This window comes from Bos indicus x Bos taurus, chromosome 17, assembly GCF_003369695.1.
Source record: "Bos indicus x Bos taurus breed Angus x Brahman F1 hybrid chromosome 17, Bos_hybrid_MaternalHap_v2.0, whole genome shotgun sequence".
NCBI lineage: Eukaryota > Metazoa > Chordata > Mammalia > Artiodactyla > Bovidae > Bos > Bos indicus x Bos taurus.
In genome coordinates this window covers 19465893-19485164 of record NC_040092.1, presented here as the reverse complement: position 1 = coordinate 19485164, position 19272 = coordinate 19465893, and the positions used below count along the sequence as shown (strand labels likewise).

At 49.5% G+C, this 19272-nt stretch overlaps 2 protein-coding genes across 5 annotated transcripts in view; both read right to left on the bottom strand.

The window, feature by feature from the left end:
* Positions 1-3919, bottom strand: part of BCL7A (BCL7A, BAF complex component) — a 31240-nt gene extending 27321 nt beyond the window's left edge. Inside the window, exons 1-2 of one of the 4 annotated variants that reach the window (XM_027566869.1) lie at positions 3069-3919; positions 2554-2649 (exon numbers count right to left, since the gene is read on the bottom strand). In XM_027566869.1, coding sequence (XP_027422670.1) covers positions 2554-2645 — 92 coding nt within the window. In that variant the 5' untranslated portion in view covers positions 2646-2649; positions 3069-3919. Of the gene's footprint in view, positions 1-2553; positions 2809-3068 lie in introns of those variants that run through there. The other 3 variants (XM_027566870.1, XM_027566872.1, XM_027566871.1) reach the window with 3 other exon arrangements.
* A 14759-nt stretch (positions 3920-18678) lies between these two features.
* WDR66 (WD repeat domain 66) overlaps positions 18679-19272 on the bottom strand; it is a 74336-nt gene continuing 73742 nt past the window's right edge. The window contains exon 24 of the mRNA XM_027566868.1: positions 18679-18947. Coding sequence (XP_027422669.1) covers positions 18811-18947 — 137 coding nt within the window. The 3' untranslated portion in view covers positions 18679-18810. The remainder of the gene's footprint in view (positions 18948-19272) is intronic.

Here is a 19272-nt window from a genome sequence, read left to right as displayed (position 1 = left end):
AGGCAGAGCGAGGGTAGGATTTGGCTTCTTGGTGCTGGGGAAACCTATGAAATAAGGTAAAGTCCCTTTTGCTTAGAATGGGCAGGAGGGAAAAAAAATCAGCAAAACCAAGCTTCTACCTGACAATAAAGGCAGCATTTAATGGCCAGGGAAATGGCTCCCCACTCCAGTATTCTTGCCTGGAGAATTCCATGGACAGAGGAGCCTGGCGGGCTATAGTTCATGGGGTCGCAAAGAGTCGGACACGACTGAGAGATTCACTCACACACACACACACATACACACACACCCCTGAGAGATTCACACATACACCCCTCCCCATGTGAAGGATTAAGTGCTTTTGGCGACATGGTATTATTCCAGGAGGGGAGAAGGCACACAGGGACCCTTTGCTGTCATGGTTAGAGAAGTTATGTGGTTAGCCCAAAGTCACAGCAAGGAAGTGAACTGGAAGTCCAGTCATAAGATCCCAAAGTCTGAGGTGTTTAATGTACTTGACTCCTAGTTTCCCAAAACACAAAAAGGGAGGGAGACAGGTTCTCCTCCCCTCCCCCCTCAAACCAGAGCCTGCTCAGCAGCACTTAAGGCTTCCAGGCTGGCTGCTCTGGGGCCCCCAGGGTGGAAAACCCCACAGCTCCATCTGCCCTCCCAGCAGAGCAGCTGGCGGGTGGGCCCTCCAGGAGCAGCTGTCAGGGTGCAGGGGCCTCTGCCAGGCTGGGAACCTGGGGCAGAAGGCCCCACCAGGCCTCCCGAAGCACAGAAAGGCAGCGTGCCCCCACCCCTTTCTCACCTCTAGGCTGGTAACAGAAGGAACTCAGGCCCAGACAACAGCTCTTTCTTTGCCTAGGCGCTCAGGCAGGGGACAACTCCAGCCTTGCCTCTGAGAATCCCGCTGGAGAGGGGGTGGTGGGCTTGTTTTTCCTGTGTGTGTTTTGGCCTGCAGCTGTTTCTGCCATTTTTAAATGGCTCCAGTCCCGGCACTCGGCGCCCTGCGCGTCAGGGGAGCTCCCACGGCAGGGAAGACTTGGATCTCAACTTTGGAAGGCCTCCCCTTCTCACGGTTCTGAAAATTCTTTGTCCCATTGGAGCCAAACCCAGCCCTCGGCTGGGCATCCGGCCATCTGCAGACAGCCCTTTCCATAGGAGGCCCGGGAGCACGTGGACTTTATTGATTTTCCTCTTGCCTTTTTTGTTGGGTTTGACTCAGAAAGGACAGCTAACTTGTGACACGGCTAGACTGGAGGCTCGCCCCCAGTGGTTTTGAGAGACCCAGGCGTTACTTGAGAAATGACACCCCTAAACATAAACAGAGCCCGCCACGGGGCCTTGCCGGGTTTTCAGGCTTTAAATAAAGGGTCAGAATGAGCCCGCGGGCACTGACACTCGAACGTCGCGGCGGCTCTTCTCCCTCCCTGACCCTGGTGAAGCCGTGGGAAAAAAATAATAAAGTTGAAATCCAGGAGCCGGGAGTTTTCAACAAGTCTGCCCCAACCTGACGATCGGCTGCCGTCTCGGGCCTGGCCCTCGGGCCGATTCCGAGACAGACCCGGACGAGGCCGGGGAAACGTTCAGTCGTATTAATTACAACCAGGCCACGCCGGACGGAATCTAACGTGAGCCGGAGAAACCGCACGGCCCGACACCCGAGTCCCCCTCGCCCCCGGCGCAGAGAACAAAAACAACAGCTCTCTCTGCAAAACAAACACGAACCGCCGGGTTTGGAGCAGCACACGCGGCCCAGGACCGGGGTCTGGCCCCAAACGTTAGCTCGCCCGAGCCCCCGAGCCCGGGTCCCGGCAGAGCTGGGCGGGAAGGGGGGTGGGGGGCGCCAGGAGCCCCGGGCCCCGCGGCCGCAGCCAGCGTTTCCTCCTCGCGCTCGCCCCCATCTTTCTTCGTCGCCAAGAGCCCTCTCTCCAGGCAGCCCAAAGCGCTAAATTTAAACGGCTCGCGCTCTACAAACTCCGCAGACTCGAGGGCGCCGAGCCTGGGAGGCGGGGAGCGAGCAAGCGAGCCAGCCGGGGAGGGAGGGAGAGAGGGAGGCCCGGCGCGGGCAAGGGCGCGGGGGCCGGCGCTGCGCCGCCCGGGGCGCGCGGGGAGGAGACGGAGACGGCGGCGGCCCGCTCGGTGCCTGCACAATGGAGCTCGCGCTCTCCCCTCCGCCGCCGGCATCGCGGCCCCGGCGCGCGGGAAGCCGCTTTCATGTGACTTGCACAAAACGAAATGGCTTCTGGGGCCGGCCCCGAGCCCCCCTCCCGGGAGCCAAGCGCTGCGCCGGGGACTGCCCGCTGCTCCACCGCCCGGCCCGGGGCGCCTGTCGCCTCCAGGCTGCCGCCGCCGCGCCAGGTGGGCGACAGGCGCGAGCGCACCTGGGCAGCGGCCGCGGCCCCCGCCGCGCACAGGTGACCCGGCTCGCGCGCTGCCCGCCCTCTCCAACTCCCGGGCCCGCGGGCGGCCCGGGGCGCTGCGCCCCGCCGGCTTTTTGTATCTGGTTTCGGGGTTCGGGGCGGCCGCGGCGCCGAGCCGGCGAGCGAACGAGCCGGCGCCTCCGCTTACCATTTGCGCACTTTCTCGATAGCCGCCATGACCCTCTTGATATCATCTTTGGCCCGGCTCCTGGTCTCGGCTCGAACCGACCTGCCCGACATGGTTCTGGCGGGGAGAGAGAGGCTGGGGGAGCGCGCCCGCCGGGTCCTGCTCGCGCTCCGCGGCGGCCACACTCGCGCCCGCCCGCCCGCTCACTCACTCACACACGGACACACACACACACTCGCACACATACACACACACACAAAGCCTGGTGCCGCCGCGCGCCCAGGGCCCAGTGCGCAAGCGCCGGGCGGCAGCTGCACCAAGCAGGGGGAGCAGCGCCGCCGCGGCCGCCGCTAGTGCGGCCTCCGGGCGCCGCCGCCGCGGAGCAGCGCCGGCAGCCTCTCCGCCCACCCGGGGGAGGCGCCCGCGACCCCCGCTCCCCGGGGAGGTGACGAGGGGCTCCTGGCTACCCCCGGCTCCGGGCACGCGGGGTAGTGGGGGAGGCGGGCTGGCGGGCGGAGGTGCGCACGGACACTTACTCGGAGGCCGCAGGTGCCGAGGGGTCCCCCGTGGAGAGCGGGCCGGCTGGCCGGCCCGCCGTGGAGCGGACGCATTCCTGGGGAGCCGGCGCGGCCGCCCGTCCGCGGCCCCGAGTGTGTGGCAGCGGCTGCAATAATGCAAGTTTCCTGTGGGGCTCCCGACTTCTCAGAGTTGAAGGCGCCGATTCGGGACGGGAGGTGCTCTTGGAAAGAGTTGAGAAACGCGGACCTCTGCTGGCCTTATGCCCGGTTTAAATACGCGAGCTAGGACGTAGCTTCCCTGTCTTTCGTCCTTTTGGAAAACTAGGGTGGGAGGAAATGAGCTTGGGGTGACCACGAGAGACATTCGACCTTGCTTCTTAAATAGCTTTCGGCGCAGGAGAAGCTCGATGATTATTAGCATTTCAAGAGGGGCTCTTAGACATTGCCTCTAGTGATAAGTTGCCCTCGCCATAAATAAGGGAAGCGGGCCCACGCTGGAGTTTCTGTCCTAGAACCACATTTGAGCTTAAGCCACACCTGATGTAAGTTCCGGGCTCAGCCCAGCTGCTGCTACCGCACAAATGACCCTGGCAGGTAAAGTAGACTGGCCGGCTACGAGGAGGACTTCTGGGCTGGTGTCTTCCCCGCGGTGCCTCAAGACAGCTCTGCACCAATCTACAATTACCGGGATAAGCCATCCTTGTGCTCAGCTGCAGCTAAACTGGTATTGAACAGAGCGGGTTCGTGCCCAGATGGATGTTCCGGAAAGAGAATGACCCCTGCCAGTAAACCCAGTGCCTTGGAGATCAACTAGCCCAACAAGCTGTGAGCTAGGTGTGTGACTACCACTCATTCTTAAACCAAGCCCTTTGCCCCAAGGTTTTGGTGTGGGGTAGAGAATTTTCTGGCGCTATGGAGTGGAAGCTCCACTGAAGGCCTTTTCCTAGGCATGTCCTTTTACCATCCTGAACCCCACGTTCCTAATGTGAGGACTACATGGGAAAGCATGTCACAGCAGGTCATAAAACACAGGTCCATATCACTGGTGCTCTGACTTACCTGGCCAGCAGATACATGCTTAAAGTTACACATAACATTTAAAAACATACATTTGAATCAAAAGTAGAAGATATATTTTAAAATCCAAATACTGAATGATGAATGGACAAATGTGCGTATTTAATACAGTGGGATATTATTCAGTCATTAAAAAGGAATGAAGTACTGATACATGCCACAGCATGGATGAACTTTGAAAACATCCTAAGTGAAAGAAGCCAGTCACAAAAGGACAAATATCATATGATTCCACTTACACGAGTTATCTAAGCTAGGCAAATCCATAGATACAGAAACCAGATTGGTGGTTGCCAGGGACTGTGGGGAGTAGGGAATGGGAAGTGACTTCAAATGCGTATGGAGTTTCCTTTCTGGGGGTGGAGGGGTGATGAAAAAAAGTTCTGAAAGAAGATAATGATGACTGTGAATGTGCTTTATGCCACTGAATTGTATACCTTTAAATTGTTACAGTGTTTGGTGAGTTGGTTTTTTTTTTTTTTTTTTTCACTGTGCCACTCAGCTTGCAGGATCTTAATTCCCCAACCAAGGATCAAACCTAGGCCCTTGGCAGTGAAAGCGCTGAGCCGTAACCACTGGACTGCCAAGGAGGTCCCACAGTGGTCCATTTTATGTTATGTGTATTTGACCACAATAAAAAGAAATCCAAACATCCAGCTTCTATAGACATGTCAGATCTGCAAACTGGGCACTGTGTGCCACATGGCAACAATCAGCTGGAGCTGAGGAGCCCTGTACCCTTTGGATACAGCTCCCCAGGTCACCAATGTGTCACCTAGTCACTGTACTCATTTGTGTTACCGCATGGCCCCTGAAGGCATGTATGTTTTTCATCTCCGATTAAACTACAAAGCTCTCTACAAATGTTCTTTATAAATCTAGTGTGGCACTTTTTATAGTTTCCTGTCTCCTGCAGATATTTTTACACTTCTTCCTTTCAACAAAGCACAGGTGTTTAATAGTCTGTGTCTGACCATTGATATTTGAAGTTTCTGAGAGTCTGTTTCTGCTAGTTCTTACTCATGGTGTCCTATTTCCTTGTGATCTGCCTGATTTTCTTTAACCTTGCTGGACACTGTATTTCCAAATTTATTTATAGGGATAATTGGAGGCCTAGAATGAAGCTACCTTCATCTCCAGATACTTTACATTTGCTTCTGCCAGGCTCCTGAGGGCAGTGCTAGTGCACAATGACCAACGTCCAAGTTCAGGGGGCTTCCCTGGTGGCCCAGTGGCTAAGGACTCCAAAGGAACTAGATCCCACATGCCGCAAGTAAGAGTTAGCATGCCGCAACTAACAAAAAAGATCCCCCATGCTGCAACAAAGATTGAAGATTGCATGTGTCTCAACTAAGACCTCGTTCGGCCAAATAAATATTTGACATCCAAGTTCAGGGCTGGTGGGTCCCTGGACCTGCAGGTGATACCAATACAGGTTGCCTAAGTGATGAGACTGATTTGCTTATTGTACCCAGGGTGGGGTCAGTGAGTGCTGACAGGCCTACACATCCCAACTCTGTGTTCAGTGACCTCATGTCAATAGTTTGAGATCATGTTTACACTACAGAAATTGGCAAGTGCTATAGACAGCGTTGACTATGATGGCATCATAGTCAACAAAAGAGTCCGAAATGCAGTACTTGGATGCAATCTCAAAAACGACAGAATGATCTCTGTTCATTTCCAAAGCAAACCATTCAATATCACAGTAATCCAAATCTATACCCCAACCAGTAATGCTGAAGAAGCCAAAGTTGAATGGTTCTATGAAGACCTACAAGACCTTCTAGAACTAACACCCAAAAAAGATGTCCTTTTCATTATAGGGGACTGAAAGGCAAAAGTATGAAGTCAAGAAATACCTGGGGTAACAGACAAATTTGGCCTTGGAGTACAGAATGAAGCAGGGCAAAGACTGAGAGAGTTTTGCCAAGAGAATGCACTGGTCATAGCAAACACCCTCTTCCAACAACACAAGAGAAGACTCTAAACATGGACATCACCAGATGGTCAACACCAAAATCAGATTGATTATATTCTTTGCAAACAAAGATGGAGAAGCTCTGTACAGTCAGCAAAAACAAGACCGGGAGTTGATCGTGGCTCAGATCATGAACTCCTTATTGCCAAATTCAGACTTAAATTGAAGAAAGTGGGGAAAACCACTAGACCATTCAGGTATGACCTAAATCAAATCCCTTACGATTATACAATGAAAGTGAGAGATAGATTCACGGGATTAGATCTGATAGACAGACTGCCTGAAGGACTATGGACGGAGGTTTGTGACACTGTACAGGTGACAGGGATCAAGACCATCCCCAAGAAAAAGAAATGCAAAAAGGCAAAATGCTTGTCTGAGGAGACCTCAAAAATAGCTGCGAAAAGAAGAGAAGTGAAAGACAAAGGAGAAAAGGAAATATATACCCATTTGAATGCAGAGTTCTAAAGAATAGCAAGGAGAGATAAGAAAGCCTTCCTCAGTGATCAATGCAAAGAAATAGAGGAAAACAACAGAATGGGAAAGACTAGAGATCTCTTCAAGAAAATTAGAGATACTGAGGGAACATTTCATGCAAAGTGGGCTCAAAGGACAGAAATGGTATGGACCTAAAAGAAGCAAAAGATATTAAGAAAAAGTGGCAAGAATACACAGAAGAACTATACAAAAAAGATCTTTAAGACCCAGATAATCAGGATGGTGTGATCACTCACCTAGAGCCAGACATCCTGGAGTGTCAAGTGGGCCTTAGGAAGCATCACTATGAACAAAGCTAGTGGAGGTGATGGAATTCCAGCTGAGCTATTTCAAATCCTAAAAGATGATGGTGTGAAAGTGCTGCACTCAATATGCCAGCAAATTTGGAAAACTCAGCAGTGGCCACAGGATCAGAAAAGGTCAGTTTTCATTCCAATCCCAAGGAAAGGCAATGCCAAAGAATGTTCAAACTACCACACAATTGCATTCATCTCACGCTAGCAAAGTAATGCTGAAAATTATCCAAGCTAGGCTTCATCAGTATGTGAACTGTGAACTTCCAGATGTGCAAGCTTGAGTTAGAAGAGGCAGAAGAATCAGAGATCAAATTGCCAACATCCGCTGGATCATCGAAAAAGCGAGAGAGTGCCAGAAAAACGTCTACTTCTACTGTATTGACTATGCCAAAGCCTTTGAATGTGTGGATCACAACAAACTGTTGAAAATTCTTCAAGAGATTCGAATACCAGACTACCTGACCTGCCTCTTGAGAAATCTGTATGCAGATCAAGAAGCAACAGAACCAGACCTGGAACAATGGACTGGTTCCAAATCGGGAAAGGATTATGTCAAGGCTGTATGTTGTCACCCTGCTTATTTAACTTATATGCAGAGTACATCATGAGAAATGCTGGGCTACATGAAGCACAAGCTGGAATCAAGACTGCTGTGAGAAATATCAATAACCTCAGATATGCAGATGGCACCACCCTTATGGCAGAAAGCAAAGAGGAACTGAAGAGCCTCTTGATGAAAGTGAAAGAGGAGAGTGAAAAAGCTGGCTTAAAACTCAGCATTCAAAAAACAAAGATCATGGCATCTGGTCCCATCACTTCATGGCAAATAGATGGGGAAAGAATGGAAACAGTGACAGACTTTATTTTTTGGGCTCCAAAATCACGGCAGATGGTGACTGCAGCCATGAAATTAAAAGCCGCTTGCTCCTTGGAATAAAAGTTATGACCCACCTAGACAGCATATTAAAAAGCAGAGACATTACTTTGCCAACAAAGGTCCATCTAGTCAAAGCTATGGTTTTTCCAGTAGTCATGTATGGATATGAGAGTTGGACCATAAAGAAAGCTGAGCACCAAAGAATTGATTCTTTTGAGCTGTGGTGTTGGAGAAGACTCTTGAGACTCCCTTGGACTGCAAGAAGATCAAACCAGTCAATCCTAAAGGAAATTAACCCTGAATATACACTGGAAGGACTGATGCTGAAGCTGAAGCTCCAATACTTTGGTTCACCTGACTCGAAGAGCCGACTCACTGGAAAAAACTCTGAAGCTGGGAAAGATTGAGGGCCGGAGCAGAAGGCGGAGACAGAAGATAAGATGGTTGGATGGCATCACTGACTCAATGGACATGATTTGAGCAAACTCCAGGAGACAGTGAAGGACAGGGAGGCCTGGCTTGCTGCAGTCCATTGGGTTGCAAAGTGTCAGACACGAGTGAACGACTGAACAACAAAATAATATATCAGGACCTTTCCCCGGCAAGCCAAGAGCTGGTGATAAACATCTGCCAGCACACCACTGGTGAAACCCGTTATTGTGGGCATTCTAATAAATCTGCATTATTGTGGGCAAGGTCTCATCTCCCCACTATGTGGATCCTGGGCTTCGATTTCTGATCTCTTGCCTCAAAAAACCATTCACACTAAAGTTCAAATATGCTACGCTTGGCAAATATCTACAGGCTTCAAGTGGGCTCCTTGCTGGATTATGTTTCAGGATTCTTTTTTTCCTTGAGTTTCTCCTAGTCCTTACTATCTTGTCAGCATGTGGTGGCTTTTAGGATGTTTTAAAATATGTTTTCTAGCATTTTAGTTGCTTTCAGCTTGAGTATGAGTCTGAATAACTTAGTATCAGGGCTGGAAGTCAAGCTCTCACTGAATGTTTGTGATTATTTCAGACACATTGAAAGAGTGACTGTGAGGTTCCAGAAGTGAGTTATTTAGCCATGACTTGTGTTTTGACTCTCTGTGCCTCATCTGTAAAATGGGGATGAAAATAAGACTTGCCTCATAGAGTTATGTGAATTAAAAACAGTATTTGTCAAGGAAGGAGGGTGGGATAAATTAGGAGTTTGGGATTAATAAAATAAAATAAAATAAAATTAGGAGTTTGGGATTATACACGTGCGTTCGTGCCTGCTCACTTGTGTCAGACCCTTTGTGACCCCATGGACTGTAGCCTGCCAGGCTCCTCTGTCTATGGAATTTTCCAGGCAAGAATACTGAGATGGGTTGCCATCTCCTACTACAGGGGATCTTCCTGACCCAGGGATCGAACCTGTGTCACCTGAACTGGCAGATGGATTCTTTACCACTGTGTCACCTGGGAAGCGCAACATATACACACTGCTATATATAAAATCAATAACCATGAGTTCCTACTGTGTAGCACAGAGAACTATACTCGATAGTTTGTAATAATCTATAAGGAAAGAGAACCTGAAAAAGAATATACACACACATATACACATACACACGTATAACTGAATCATTTCACATGTACACCTGAAACTAACATGACACTGTTAGCCAACTATACTTCAACTGAAAAACATACAAAAAAAAAAAAAAAACAGTATTTGTCAAGAATTTAGAACAGTGCTTGGCACATTGTAAGTGCTAGATACCAAAATGCATGCTAAGTCACTTCAGTCTTGTCTGACTCTTTGCAACCCTATGGACTGTAGCCCGCCAGGCTCCTCTGTCCATGGGATTCTCCAGGCAAGGATACTGGAGTGAGTTGCTGTGCCCTCCTCCAGGGGATCTTCCCCAAATACCAAAAAGTGTTGTTAAATAACACCCTCTATGATCTTCGCATCAGTATGCCCCACGCTAGGGACTGAAGTCAAAGTACTCTTCCTAGGACTGGTGAATTCAAGTCTTACTTCACTCCTCCCCCTGAGATGAAGGCCCATTCACCAGGGGGTGGGAGTTTGGGGTGGGAGAAGGATAAGAACACAGATGGAGACATGTGACTTGAGGAAGATGCAGACCCAGCCCTGGCGTTTCTGGGTAGACTTGGTCCTCGCCTAGCAACTTGCAACCGAATACTGTTTTCATAAACAGAGGAGCTTTGATGTTTGGGGAACATCATTAGGAAGGCCCAGCCAAGGGGGGAGCTTTGAAGGGAACACTCTAACCACAGGATGAAATACAGGTCCTTCCTCAGAGACAGAGACAGAAAGGATGAGCTGCAGAGTTGGAAGCCTCCCTCCTTGTGCAGAAGAGGATGCTACCATCCCTCAGTCACAGTCTGCAGAGTTCCAGCCAGAGCCCCTCTCTCCTGTGCCTCTGGAGTGTGCTCCCCACTTCATAGCCATCAGAATGTGGACAGTTGTAAATCAGCCCCCTGTGAGTGCTCTCGGGACCCTCCTGTCCCTCCCCACCCAGAGAGGATTGGCAAACATTCACCAGCACGCCATTGCTGGAGCCCTATGTGGTCCCAGTTCGTTGTAGGGAAGGTCTCCCCCACAATGTGGGCCTGATGATAACTTTCAGAGACTGGGTCAGTAAAAATTTTCGGGGGAGGGGCACTTCCCTGATGGTCCAGTGGCTCAGACTCTGCACTTCCAACAGGGGGCCTAGATTCGATCACTGGTCAGGGAACTAGATCCCACATGCCACAGCTAAGAATTTACATGCTGCAACTAAATATCCTGCATGCTACAACTAAGACCCGGAGCAGCTGAATAAATATTAAAAAATTTTTTTTGATAAACCAAATATTCCAAATTGCTTCTATGCCTACTTTTTCTTGCCTGTAACTACAACTCTAAAAATGGTTCCCAGCTCAAATACTAATAGACCGGCAAGCTGCCAGACTAAAAGTTAGGCCACTTGAGGATATATTCAAACAGAGAGATAGTAGATATAAAGTGCTTCAGAAGACGGATGTGTTCAAAGGTGAGATGGTGTAACACAGCCACTCTTCTAACAATGAATGATTAAACACGGAACGTCTGGTCATGACCCAGTGACCCGGAGCAGAGTTGGAATCCGTCTACCGATGCGCTTGGTGAGCTCTTAGGTCAGGAATCCAGATGGCTGCCCAAATGTCTTCTCTCTTGCTCCCACACATGTGTCATTTTGGCTGCCTCTGAAAACCTTTCCTAGCTCTGGGTGAGCCTTTAGGGATGGAGGCTGCCCCCTACTACAGAAGCTGGTGAATGGGGGCCATTTCACTCTTTCTTCTACCTGGAAGTTCTAGGTCCTGGGCATGGGACCTAACCTTGATCTAGTAGGTGGATGGTCCAGTCAGTTGATTTTTTTTTTTTTTTTACTGACATATAGTTGATTTATTACAGTATTATGTAAGTTTCAGGGATACAATGTAGACACTGGTTCCCTTTTCTCCCACCTTCACCACCATTTGTTACTTATGGTCTTTTTGATGACAGCCATTCTGACAGGTGTGAGGTGATGTAGCTCTTTGTGGTTTTGATTTGCATTTCCCTGATGATCAGTGATGTCGAGCATCTTTTTCTGTGCCTGTTGACCATCTGTATGTCTTCTTTAGAAAAATATCTATTCGGGTCTTCTGCCCATTTTTCAAGTGGGTTGCCTGTTGATTTTTTTATATAATAGCTTTATTGAGACATAATTAACATACCATAAAATTCACCCTTTAAAGTTTTTTTTAGTATAGTCACAGAGTTGTGAAACCATCACCACAATCAATTTTAGAACATTCTTGTCATCCAAAAAAGAAACCCTCTACCCATTCGCTGTCATTCTTTCTACCCCTAGCCTTAGGTGACTGAGAGTTTATTTCCTATTTCTATGGATTTGCCTCCACTGGACATTTCATGTAAGTGGAATCATATGATATGTGTCATTTTGGGTCTGACTTCTTTTTCTCAGCATATTTTACATCCATGTGGTAGCATGTATTAATACTTCATTCTTCTTACGGCTGAGTAATATTCCATTATGTGGATTTACCACATTCATTGATGGACATTGGGTTGTTTCCACTTTTCGGCTACTATGAATAATGCTGTGATGATGGTTAGTATACAAGTTTTTGTGCAGATGTGTATTTTCATTTCTCCCAGCTACATACCAGTTCACCAGAGGGGAATTGCTGGGTCATATGGTAACTCTATGTTTAAAATGCTGAGACACTGCCAGCCTGTTTTCCAAAGGGCCATTTCACACTCCCACCAGCAGTATAGGAGGGTTCCAGTTTATCCACATCCTCACCAACACTTGTTACTGTGTTTTCATTTCTTTTTCATTTTAGTCTTGTGGAGGTAAAAGGGTATCTCATTATGGTTTTGATTTGGAATTTTGAGGGCATATGGGGCAGTGGAGAAATGACTTACAGCAGAAATGGCCATTGGAGAGCCTGAGGTATTGGAGGCACTGAGCTCCCAGTGGCGCCACTGGCATCCTGGCTGTGGTTGCTTCCCGGTCATTTACTGAGCTGGCTGCTCCAGTCTTTCCACTGAGCCTATGGTCCTCAAATAACGTCACTTTCCACTGAGGCTCAGATCAGATCAGATCAGTCGCTCAGTTGTGTCCGACTCTTTTCGACCCCATGAATCGCAGCACGCCAGGCCTCCCTGTCCATCACCAACTCCCCATCGAGTCAGTGATGCCATCCAGCCATCTCATCCTCTGTCATCCCCTTCTCCTCCTGCCCCCAATCCCTTCCAGCATGAGAGTCTTCTCCAGTGAGTCAACTCTTCGCATGAGGGGGCCAAAGTACTGGAGTTTCAGCTTTAGCATCATTCCTTCCAAAGAAATCCTAGGGCTGATCTCCTTCAGAATGGACTGGTTGGATCTCCTTGCAGTCCAAGGGACTCTCAAGAGTCTTCTCCAACACTACAGTTCAAAAGCATCAATTCTTCGGCACTCAGCCTTCTTCACAGTCCAACTCTCACATCCATACCTGACCACAGGAAAAATCATAGCCTTGACTAGACGAACCTTTGTTGGCAAAGTAATGTCTCTGCTTTTGAATATGCTATCTAGGTTGGTCATAACTTTCCTTCCAAGGAGTAAGCATCTTTTAATTTCATGGCTGCAGTCACCATCTGCAGTGATTTTGGAGCCCAGAAAAATAAAGTCTGACACTGTTTCCACTGTTTCCCCATCTATTTCCCATGAAGTGATGGGAGCAGATGCCATGATCTTCGTTTTCTGAATGTTGAGCTTTAAGCCAACTTTTTCACTCTCCACTTTCACTTTCATCAAGAGGCTTTTTAGTTCCTCTTCACTTTCTGCCATAAGGGTGGTGTCATCTGCATATCTGAGGTTATTGATATTTCTCCTGGCAATCTTGATTCCAGCTTGTGTTTCTTCCAGTCCAGCGTTTCTCATGATGTACTGTGCATATAAGTTAAATAAACAGGGTGACAATATACAGCCTTGACATACTCCTTTTCCTATTTGGAACCAGTCTGTTGTTCCATGTCCAGTTCTAACTGTTGCTTCCTGACCTGCATACAGATCTCTCAAGAGGCAGATCAGGTGGTCTGGTATTCCCATCTCTTGAGGCTAACCAGAGCCAATTTCTATTGCTGCAAACCAAGGGTCATAATTGATACTATCTTTGATAACATTTAACTTAGTCTTTATACTTACTTCTCCTTCCTGAGTGCCTTTTCTCTCGTTGCAGTTCTTCACTTCTCCCCAGAGTACTGTAACAGTCTCCTTGCTGTGGTCCCTTTCCCCAGACAACTCCTCTTGCCCATCACCTGAGGCCCATCACCCTAGGCCCCTGAGATGCAAGTTTGATCTACTTCTCTCCCTTCCCTTTAAGTTTAACCTCCTTGCTTTAGCACACAAGGCCATCCATAATGTGACCACTGTCTTCCCTGAGTTGCTCTCCTGCCACTTCCCCCAGGCACCACTCAGATAGGCTTAGAGCGAGTACCACATTTATGTAACTTCTCCACCTCTCCCTGGTCGCCTCCTCCTGCTCCTTCTCCTTCCCACTCTATCTGCTCTGGATGCCCCTATGTCATATCACAAAACACTGTAATTATTATTGACATATCTGTTTCCCTCACTATGATGTAACCTTCCAAAGGGGAAGAGCCAGTGCTTCCTGCCACATTTTATCTCTGGGCTTAGCATGCTGCAGGGCACACACAGTTAAACTGAGGTCGCTGTTAGAGGATCTGGCACCGGTTACTGCTATTCTGTCCTCTCTCCTAGAACAGTGAAAAGGTGGAGGGGATCCACAGCACACTGAGGGAGAGGTAAGTGACCAGGGTCTGGTGAAGCTTCACTGTATGCTGGGCTGCCTTTGGGATACCACCAGTGACTTGGGGGAACACGACTCTGGGGAACGTGGAGTTAGACCTGACTGCGAGAATGGACAACGAGATAGTGGAGAAAACTGTGTCTTTTTAAAATGTGGAAATTCCTGGGGGAAACCCATGAAGGGTGAATTGATGCTGACTGAGGGCTTAAGGTTTATGGGGCTGAAACCCACTGTGACTTTCTGCACGTGTGTCTCCTGTCACATGAGACGACATACCAGCTTCAGGGCGGCTCCACCTGTGACTTCTCTACGGTCTTTCCTGGGCTCCTCTGAGGGGCAGCCTATCCTATATCAAGACTCTGAAAGTGAAGGAGTGAGAATGGCCAGACCATCCTCTTGAATATGCGGCCTCCCTCCCTCCCTCCCTCCCTCCTGCCCATAGCCCACATGAAAACATCCCTATTCGGACTTGGGAGGAAGGGCCACGCCACAGTGGTACTGAAGGAACGGGAGAGATGGTTCTAGACTTCCGTGTACCTCACCTTGAGCCTATGTCCCTTTCTAGGGTCTGACCATACAAACCTTTGGCTCACTGAATGCGTCTGGCCTTGGTGTGTCAGAGGGTCCCACGAGACTGCTGGCCCAGCTTCCCTTGTGTGCACGTTTAAGGCAACTAAGATACACTTATTGAAACTGAGAAATTAAGTTTGGAGCAAACAATATCAACTAAACCACAGACTTCCTCTGGGTTTCACCGGTTCTTCCTAACGTCCTTTTTTTTTTCCTGATCCAGAAAACCAGGATCCTGCTTCACATTTCGCCATCGTCTCCCTTTAGTCTCCTTTGACCTGTGACAGTTTCTGAGTCTTTTCATGTTTGTCATGACCCGGGCTTTCTTTTTCTTTTTTTTGGCTGTGCTGGGTCTTTGTTGCAGCACGTAGACTCTCTAGTTGTGGTGTGCAGGCTTAGCTGCCCCATGGCACAAGGCATCTTAGTTCCCCAACCGGGGATCAAACCCGCATCCCCTGTGTCAGAAGGCAGATTCTTAACCACTGGACCACCATGGGAAGTGCCATGACCTGGGCATTTTTGACGAGTACTAGTCAGGTGTTTTGTATAGATTCGTCATATTTGTAAAAATCTGTTGGATTCATCCTGGCCAATGAGGTGTACCAAACTCCAGCCTGTGGGATGGATCTGGGCTGCCGTGTCTGTGTGGTCTGCAAGCTAAGAATAGTTTTCACAGTTATTTGTTTGTTTTTGGTTTGTTTGTTTGTTTGGGCCACCAGGCAAGTGGGATCTTAGTGCCCCAATCAGGAATGGAACCACAACCCTGCTGCAGTGGAAGCACAGAGTCTTAACCACTGGACCACCAGGGAAGTCCCAGTTTTCACATTTTTAAGTGGTTGAAAATAATATCAAAAGAAGATGATTTCATGATATGTGGAAGTTCTCATGAAATCCACATTAATTTCAGCATCCATAAGTAAAGTTTGATTGGAATGGGGCCACGCTCATTCTTCTCTGGACCAAAGTTCTGTGTGGCTGCGTTTGTGTTCCAGCAGCCGAGCTGAGGTGTCCGACAGCCCACTGGGTCCACAGATCCCCACTGTTTACTCTCTGGCCCTTTCCAGAGAGTCTGCTGACCCTGATGCGGATGGCCTGTAGGGGCCGGATTCACTTTGATTCAGAAACTAAGTCAGCTATTAAAAGAGCACTGAAGCTTCATGCTCATTCATTCAATCGTTCTGCAAATATTTATTGAGGGCCCTTTGTCAAAGCTTGCAGAGACCCTTATTTGAGCAAGTGTTAACTGGTGCTAAAACCCTGGAGTTGGAAGAGATTAATTCTCATCAGACATCTTCCCGAGTCTCAGGCACAATTTCTGCCGGCAGTAATAATAGCTGCCTTCCTATTTTGAGCACTACCTTATGCCAGGAACACTTTATTTGCAATATCTCTTTTAATCCTCACCATCACCCCAGGAATTGTTCCAGGAGGAAACTGAGGTTTAAGAGATTAGCCACACCCGAGGGCACACAGGGTGCTACTCAGTGGCAGAGGCAGGACTCAGCCCAGCCAGCCTGCGGGGCCAGTGCTGTGTAAACAGAACGCTCACCCCGCACCGGAGGGGCCGGGGGTTCTGGAGGAGAGGCTGGGGGGTGGGGGAGGCTCTGAGTGGTTCCTGGACAACTATGCCTTTTCCACCTCCAGAACTCTGGAAGCAACAGGCCAGGATACAGAGGCCAGCAGCCAGAGGCCCATGTGATATGCTATTATCTTTTCAAAAGAGCATCACATGGTGCTTTCAGAGCATCACATGGTGCTTTCTGGTGTCCAGCGTGTGTCCCCACGTCTTGAGGTACAAGCCCAGTGAAACTGTTTGCCATCTCTCCTTCCTCCTTTCCTGGTGTCCCTGCTCTGCCAGCTACCTGGTTGGGAGAGTCTGGGTTCTCTGTTCACTTGGTAGGAAGGCATCCCCCGCTTCCTCCCCTGGCCTGGGGCACTGGGGCCCGGCTTCTCCATTGCCTGTGTGGCCAGCTGGTGGGCCTGAGGGGGATGGAGGTGCAGATGCCCTCTGGGGGCCAGAAGGTACACGTGCTGCTCTTCTTCCTGGTCAGACAGGCTGAGAGACACCCCAAGAAAAGCACCAGCAGGAGCTCCTCTGGCCAGGCTGTTGACACGGATCCTGCTGCCCCTGGCCACTTGGGCCTTCCTGGGTGAACAGCCGCCCTGACCCTAACCCTTACTCTATATGTGTGTGTGCTCAGTCGTGTCTGACTCTTTGTGACCTCATGGAGTACAGCCCACCAGGCTCCTCTGTCCATGGGATTTCTCAGGAAAGAATACTGGAGCCGGTTTCCATTTCCTACTCCAGGGGATCTTCCCAATGCTGGGATTGACCCATGTCTCTTGCACTGGCAAGCAGATTCTTCACCACTAGAGTCACCTGGGATGCCCACCCCTGCCCCTAACCCTTCCCGGTCGTCACCAGGACCTCCCCTCCACATACTGACTCAGCACAGAGGGACTGAGGCTCAGCCTGGGCCTGAAGGTGGTTGCTGCTACTGGCCCAGTCAGAGCAGGTCCAACTGGTCACAGGCCTATTCTGCTCCACACAATGACTCCAATATATATATCGTTGATAAGAACCAAAAAAGAGGAGCCAGATCCAATGAGAGAAGCTCCCTGTGGGTGTCCAGAGGACATCCAACTCTGAGCTATTTTTTTTGGAAGGAAACAAGTCATTGGAGAGTTTTCTGTTCCCTAAAGCATCCCCAGGAACCTTTTAACCAGCTTGATAATCTATCTCTCCTAAGCCCTCAGCGGCTGCAAAGTTGATTCATAAAGCTTGTTTTCCTTTTTGGGTTTTTCAAAAAGAATGCAATGTAAACCAGCTTGCGAAGCCCTGAAGGTAAAATCTGACCAGTGGGGCGCCTGCTGGACCATGGCCCACGCCGGCTGTCCCAAGGTCACGGTGACACGGCCTGGCTGGGGAGCTGGCTCTGTCCCGCGTTCCGGGGTGTTCTGAGGACTCACCAGGACCCAGGTTTCCGAATGGCCGCCACACAGGGGGCTCTGTGCCAGGAGAAGGATGCTGAACCGTCCTGTTTCTCTCACATGGAACTCTGCCCCTGGGGAGGAAGGACCTTTACAGAGGTCAGCGACGTCATCTCAAAGGCTGCTTTCTCTGGGAAAGGCACTGGTTCGGGTGGGCGGGGGTGTTGGACTGAACACACGTGAAGGATAACCTTTGGCCCACTGGCCTGAGAGAGGCTTCATAACCGAGGACGAAATCGGACTATAACTTTCATCTGTTTATAGGCGAGGGATACCGTCTTTTCAAGGTCAAAACGGCGCTGCAGCCTTAGCCACGTTCCTGAAACAACCCCTGAGCGGGGATCTGTTTTTGCCTGCTAGGTGTTCTGCAGCCCAGCGGAGTTCAAGGCTGTGAGCCAAGCAGATGGGCCCGTGCAGGGTGTGTGTCACGGGAGAGGGTGGCTGACACGGGCCGGGCTCTGCCCTGGGGAGGCTGGCTGTGTGGTTCTAGTCCAGGTGCGCACCCACAGGGCTCCAGGGGGGCGGGGAGGCGGGCTTTTTCTGCATTCTCTCTGGCAGCTGCTACCGGGGTTAAGCTTGGCTGATGATGCTCTTCATAACGGCCGCACACAACTGCTCGGGGGGGTTTACTGATAAGAAGCCACAAGCCAGGGCTCTCAGCAGCACCGAGAGCCCAACACCTCCTGCCCCAGTCTAACAGCCGACTGGGATGATCTGTATCTGGCCATGTTAGGCTAAGGGTCCAGGTGCCACTCGAGACGATGGGAATCAGGCCACACGTGTCACAAGGAAGGACAACTGCTGGCTGAGGCCCTCTCTGCCCCCGGGGACCATGCCACCTCCTCATCCTGGCAACCCTGCTCCAGGAAGCACTGCCATGGATCAAGCATGGGGATGGCAGTCGGGGTTTCCAGCCACCACGTCCATCCAACCCCCAGTGTTTTTCTTGCTTCCACCCACTTTTCTATTTCAGACAGAGTGGAATGTCCAACTCTGTGAAATCTGTTGCTTAACAGAAATATGCTTTTAATGTCTAAACATTCTGAAGATTAGAGCAGGGGTAGGGAAATGCCAGAATAGCGGTACCTCTGGAGGGGAGAAAAACCACACATCCACACACAAAGTCCTTTGTGCTTCAGAAACTCTGCTCGGCTTCACTGATCCTAGGATCTTGTCCAGAATCTTGGGAAATGGTTAAGCCAAGAATTTCAGTCGTGAATATTTCTGCTGTGATTTCGTCTGGAAGTTCTTCTTCTAAGCAAATTTCAGAACCTAACAAACAAGAGAAGAAAGCAAATGCCTTCATAATGATTAGGTTTCTAAGTCAGAAGCATTTCCCAAAAAATATAAGGAACTGATACAAAAGAGAAGTGAGAGGCGCTCTGTGCAGGCATTTGGCTCTGGCTCCTAGAGAAGTCCTGGGGTGGAAATCGGTCAAAATCCCTCCTTTATGGTTTGGGTTTGGAGCATTCTTACCCAAATCTCTGCACACGTTATTGGAAAACCTCAAGTATATGGCATCATTGATTTTACTGTTTTGAGACACTTAGGAACACTGTATCCATGTATTGTGCATATGTGTGTGTGTGTGTGTGTG